Consider the following 6,000-nt stretch of genomic DNA (forward strand, 5'->3'; position numbering starts at 1 on the left):
TTTTGTCTGGTAAAAGAAAATAAAAAGTCCAGACTTTCCTGAACCAAATTAAAAATATTATTGATAGAAGAGGAGGAGACACGTCCACACAGCAGGATTTAAATCCTGTTTGAAATATAGTTTAGACCTGGTTTGAGACTTGGTTTAGACCTGGTTTTGTCCTGGTTTAGTCCTGGTTTTGTCTTGGTTTAGTCCTAGTTTAGACATGGTTTTAGACCTGGTTTAGACCTGGTTAAGACCTGGTTTTGACCTGGTTTTAGTCCTGGTTTTGTCTTGGTTTAGTCCTAGTTTAGTGCTAGTTTAGACCTGGTTTGGACCTGGGATTAGACCTGGTTTGGACCTGGGTTTAGACCTGGTTTAGACCTGGTTTAGACCTGGTTTGGACCTGGGATTAGACCTGGTTTAGACCATGTTTAGACCATGTTTAGACCTGGTTTAGACCTGGTTTAGACCTGGTTTTAGACCTGGTTTAGACCTGGTTTAGACCTGGTTTGGACCTGGGATTAGACCTGGTTTAGACCATGTTTAGACCTGGTTTGGACCTGAGATTAGACCTGGTTTAGACCATGTTTAGACCTGGTTTAGACATGGTTTAGTCCTGGTTTACTGTCCGGCAATGAGTGGAATTACCAAAAAAAAAAAAAAACTCCAAAATGTCAAAACAGGAAAATACCGCTGTGTAATCCATTTATTTCAACCAAGTAACTGTAATCTAATTACCACTCACCGAAACAGTAACTGTAACTGAATACAGTTACTCATAATGTGTACTCTGATTACCTAACTCTGGTACATGTAATCTGTTACTCCCCAACACTGCTCACTGTACCTTGGAAGTGGAAGGCTCTGGACTCGCTGTGGAATCCTTGGACTTGGGTAACTCCATCCAAATCTTGTCCCAAAGTCAGCTCGTCAAAAACGCTGATCCGGAGAGCAGGGTCCACCCCAAACCCTACAACTGAAAACACAAATACGGATTTACACTTCACGGTATTTACTGACATGAACACGACATGCTTCAGGTCACCATAAGCTTCTAAACACTGTGTAATGAACTCCAAATGATGATATATTCTGATTTGAACCAATGCAAATACTCCTTAACACCACACTATAAATAAATACTTCAAAATTCAAATGTTTTCTCTGGTGATTTCAAATTGGATGATCAAAAACCCAATGCCTCAACTTTTTCTAGTTACCAATATGTTTAGAAATTCATGTTCTCAAGAGTTGATACATAATAGGACTTAACAAACCCAAACCTCAAGAAATTCCCAAAACCAACTCGATATTTCCAGACACAATGAACAAAAGTACTAGATAAATCCACGAGTATACCACTGCCAGTTACTTGGTGTACACATTTACAAGTATGATAAGGTGCGTTATTATTACGTCCTTTACGCAGGTCTGATTATGCGTGTGGCTCGTTGTTGGACTAAGGTGGTCTGTTACGACAATGTAGTGTAATGCAGCCTATCCACAGATGGGTAGAGCTCGCACAGTATCCTTTTGCGTATCGCTGTCCTACCTGAGGAGGGGCAAAAAACGCCAAGAACCACAAATAGCTGTAATAATCCCATGTTGAAAGCGTATAAATTAGTCCATGTTTTGTCCACTTGAAAGAGACAGTATTTCTGAGTCAAACGCCAAAAAACAATACAACCTCGAGGCGCACGAGAAACGCTAGTAATCCCAATTGCGCAGTGGAGGCATCATGACAACTTTAGATGCCCGATAATGCAGCGACAAAAGGCAAATCCGGATCAGACGAGCGTGAACGCGGCGCTGCCTGTAATGTGGGGATTATTCCGTGCGGGTTTGGTTCTGGAGTGTCCGTCCCTCCGCGCGCTGGGCAGGTGGCAACGGGAACCTGGAGACGCTGCAGCTGCACGCGCGGAACGGGAGGAGCGATAAGACTCAGGGGAGGAGGAGAGGAGGAGGAGAGGAGGAGGAGGAGAGGAGGAGAGAAGGACAGAGGAGAGGAACAACCTGTCGAGGATGGAGAGAGGGAGCGTAACAAGGACGATGAAGCCCTCTAGCGGCTGAACGCGGAATCACAAGGTACCACGCCTTAAAGCGGCTGGAGCTGGAGGTGTCACTCAATGTCAATGATCCCTGCAATTAAAGAGCACACTTTTACATTTCGCTCTGCTCATTTTTCATATTCTCTCAGACAGTGTTGGGGAGTAACAGATTACATGTACTGGAGTTACGTAATCAGAGTACAAATTATGAGTAACTGTATTCAGTTACAGCTACTGTTTCCATGAGTGGTAATTGGATTACAGTTACTTTGTTAAAATAAATGAATTACACAGAGGTATTTTCCTGTTTTCACATTTTGGGCTATTAGTTTTTTTTGTTTGTTTTTGTTTTGTTTGGTAATTCCACTCATTGCCGGACACTAAACCACTTCTAAACCAGATCTTAAACCAGGTCTAAACCCAGGTCCAAACCAGGTCTAAACCAGTTCTAAACCTGGTCTAAACCAGGTCTAAAACCAGGTCTAAACTAGGTCTAAACCAGGTCTAAACCTGGTCTAAAACTAGGTCTAAACCCAGGTCTAAACCAGATCTAAACCAGGACTAAACCAGGACTAAAGCAGGACCAAAACCAGGTCTACACCAGGTCTAAACTAGGTCTAAACTAGGACTAAACCAGGACTAAAACCATTTCTAAACCAGGTCCAAACCAGGTCTAAAACCAGGTCTAAACTAGGTCTAAACCAGGACTAAACCAGGACTAAACCAGGATTTAACAGGACTAAATCATGCTGTGTGGACGTGTCTCCTCCTCTTCTATCAATAATATTTTTAATTTGGTTCAGTAAAGTCTGGGCTTTTTATTTTCTTTTAGCAGACAAAACATCTTATGTTACAATTTCCTCGTCTTTGCTTCTCTACAGCAAATCAAGTAATCCAAAGTATTCAGATTACATTACTCACTTTTAGTAATTTAATGGATTATGTTTCAAACTACATTTTGGGGTATGTAATCTGTAATCTGTAGGGGAATACATTTGAAAAGTCACCTTCCCAACACTGCTCTCAGATAAATTTAGCGGTAAAGTCAACTCGTATTTTATTGTAAGGACTACGGATGTAACAGTAACCGAAATATTGTGATACTGTATCGTCAAAAGTCCCATAACAATGTTGTGGGGTGTCACAATATATTGAATCACAACTTCCTTTGCTTAAATGTATTGTTTTATAGTAGCAAAAGCTTATAAACATAGAAAACTACATATCCCATGATTCATTTCAACACAGACAACATGAAAACATGTTTTTTACTTGAATTCTTGGGATTATGATGGAAATAATTCACACCACATTCTTGTCAAGGTATTTTAAAAGCAAAAGTGTCCTATCTACAAACATATTCTATTAGCCTCTTCAAAATATTGCAATAAATATCGTACTGTGAGATCGTGATAACATCGTACTGAGAGATTTGGGGACCATCACATCCAGTGTTGGGAGTAACAGTAATTCATTACTTTTATAAGTAATGAATTACTGTAATGTGTTGCTTTTTGCTGTAACGCAGTAATTACAGAGAAAAAAATAAATATTTGACTCGGTGGTGGCTTTTTCTTCATACAAATTCGCTAAAATTACCAAATTATCAGCAGCGGTGAAACGCCGGAGACACGCCCACGTAGACCGTCAGGTGACAGCGGACAAAAGGACCTCCATGCTCCACGGGCGAACCACAGCTGACGCCGACCGGGCTTTGCAGACATCCTGTTCCACGTGCTCGGGGTTCTCTAAGGTCCTAGATTCCAAGTTCTAGTTCTGGTTCAGTCCTGGGTTAGACCTGGTTTAGTCCATATACGGTGCAAAAGTTCAGCATCTTCACAGTTATTTTGGTGAGAGTAACTTAAAAGTAATTCAGTAGTAATGTAATGTTTTACATTTTAAATTCAGTAATATTGTAATGTAACAAATGACTTTGAAATGACAGTAATAAGTCATAAATAACACATTATAGTTTCTCAGTAACTTGCCCAGCAGTGGTTACATCCCTAGTAAGGACTATTTCATTTAAAAAGGAGTACTACTCTTTGGTCCCCCAAGATGAAAACACATTGTAATTTTTCTTAGACTTAAACAAACTTTATTGATCCTACAAAGGGAATGATTTAGACACAGAGGCTCACACGTCACAATATAATATAATAACAAAGAGCAAAAATATAAATGCCAAAATAAATTGTAAATAAGTAGCAAAAAGAGCAAGAGACTGGTGTGAAATAAGACATAATTATATACATGTAAATGTACAAGTCAAAATAAAATAGAACGATAAGTCATAAAATAAAAAAAGGAAAATCTCAGCTTTATACAACAGGTCATAGTGCAACAGTGATATGATGACTGACAGGACATAGGGTTGTCTGTTATATAAGGGTGAGTTGTTGTACACTTGTAGGGAGTATTATGTGTCCCTCTATAGTCTGGTGCAGTGGGTGAACAGGAGTGTCCATGATGGAGAGCAGTTTGTACGTGAGCATCAAACCTCCATGTTTGTTTTCCCAGTGGGATGCGTCTATTGACAAAGCTGATCTTTTCAAGTCTATTGAACCATATCACTTTTGTTTCTGGTTCTGATATTGTCATTTTTTAGTTTTGAGATTCAGACATCGTAATTGTGTGGTTGTTTAATGTGCAAATCTAATACAGAAATCTTTTTTAATTGATGAACTCTTTCTTTTAAAAAATATTATAATATTATGAACAACCTGAAACTTTAAGAAAAATGCAACTTCAACACAATGTTTTAACATGAACTTGTATGTAAATAGGAATAAGACAATTTTTCTTGGAAAATCCTGCACTCAGCGTCTACTTTTGATGAGGGCGTCAACAGTCAAAACGATCGTCCATTAAGAGCGTTTAGAAAGAGACAAGTCTTCATTTGTGCTGCTCTGGTGGGAGGGGCCACGTACAGAGACGCTGGAGAAGCTGCTATGATAAGCACTGCACAAAATTACCAATATTTTAATAGAAAATATAATTAAAATATTTTAGTAGAAAATCAGCCGAGGGCCAAATTAAAGGTCTTGGAGGGCCGGATGTTTGACACCACTGATGTAGGCAGTCAAAGTTTCCGTTTTGGTCCTTCCTGTGGATCAGTCCTGCCCATCACCTTTCACCTTTCACTATTTTTCAATTCCGTTGGGAAGAGAAACAGTTTGAACAGAGGTTTACAGTCACACACATCTGATTCCCTTTTGCACTTATGGAGTTTGCAAACTTCCGAAGCCCGTTTTCCGCTGTTAGGATCCAACCACCACACAATTACGATGTCTGAATCCCAAAACTAAAATATGACAATATCAGAACCAGAAACAAAAGTGATATGGTTCAAAAGACTTGAAAAGATCGACTTTGTCAATAGACGCATCCCACTGGGAAATCAAACATGGCAGTTTGACGGTCACTTTTTCAGAGGATCCTTCTCAGTATGCATTGCGTGATGACCTGAAGTCCAAAATTTGTGATGTGGGTTAGGGATGGGCATGATTAATCGATTAATCGATAATTAATTATTAAGAATTTCATCGATTACGTTAATTTTAATCGACAAACCGAATGTATGTTGCTGTGTGTAGTTTGACCAAACAGGTGTGTACATGTGTCTCTGCATCAGAAGGAGCGAGACACAAACAGTGGGTCAGTCTGCAACGTACTGAAGCACAAATGTGTATTTAACGATGATTTGTACAAGAAATTCCAGGCTTTCTGTTCCGTTGGGACAAGTGTGAGTCCATGTGCACAGTGTATAAAGCAGCACATATGTTTCTGTGTCCAGTGGGAAACAGTTTTGCCAGGTGAGAGTCGCGCAATGTGGATGACGAGTCCCCACCTCCCTCCCCCCGTACGGTGTCCTGGTTTTGACAAACGCAAATCTGGTCACACTAACCTGTATTCACCTGAATCATGTCTTTTAATCCAACAGAAATTGACTGCATCAGCGACACAAGAG

At 39.9% G+C, this 6,000-nt stretch overlaps 1 protein-coding gene across 1 annotated transcript in view; it reads right to left on the reverse strand.

The window, feature by feature from the left end:
* Positions 1-1,586, reverse strand: part of nell2a (neural EGFL like 2a) — a 306,967-nt gene extending 305,381 nt beyond the window's left edge. Inside the window, exons 1-2 of the mRNA XM_055155733.1 lie at positions 1,535-1,586; positions 830-958 (exon numbers count right to left, since the gene is read on the reverse strand). Coding sequence (XP_055011708.1) covers positions 830-958; positions 1,535-1,586 — 181 coding nt within the window. The remainder of the gene's footprint in view (positions 1-829; positions 959-1,534) is intronic.
* Positions 1,587-6,000: the final 4,414 nt, after the last annotated feature.

Source organism: Boleophthalmus pectinirostris, unplaced genomic scaffold, assembly GCF_026225935.1.
Source record: "Boleophthalmus pectinirostris isolate CB_2022bp ecotype Guang Dong unplaced genomic scaffold, ASM2622593v1 HiC_scaffold_2, whole genome shotgun sequence".
NCBI classification, from domain to species: domain Eukaryota; kingdom Metazoa; phylum Chordata; class Actinopteri; order Gobiiformes; family Gobiidae; genus Boleophthalmus; species Boleophthalmus pectinirostris.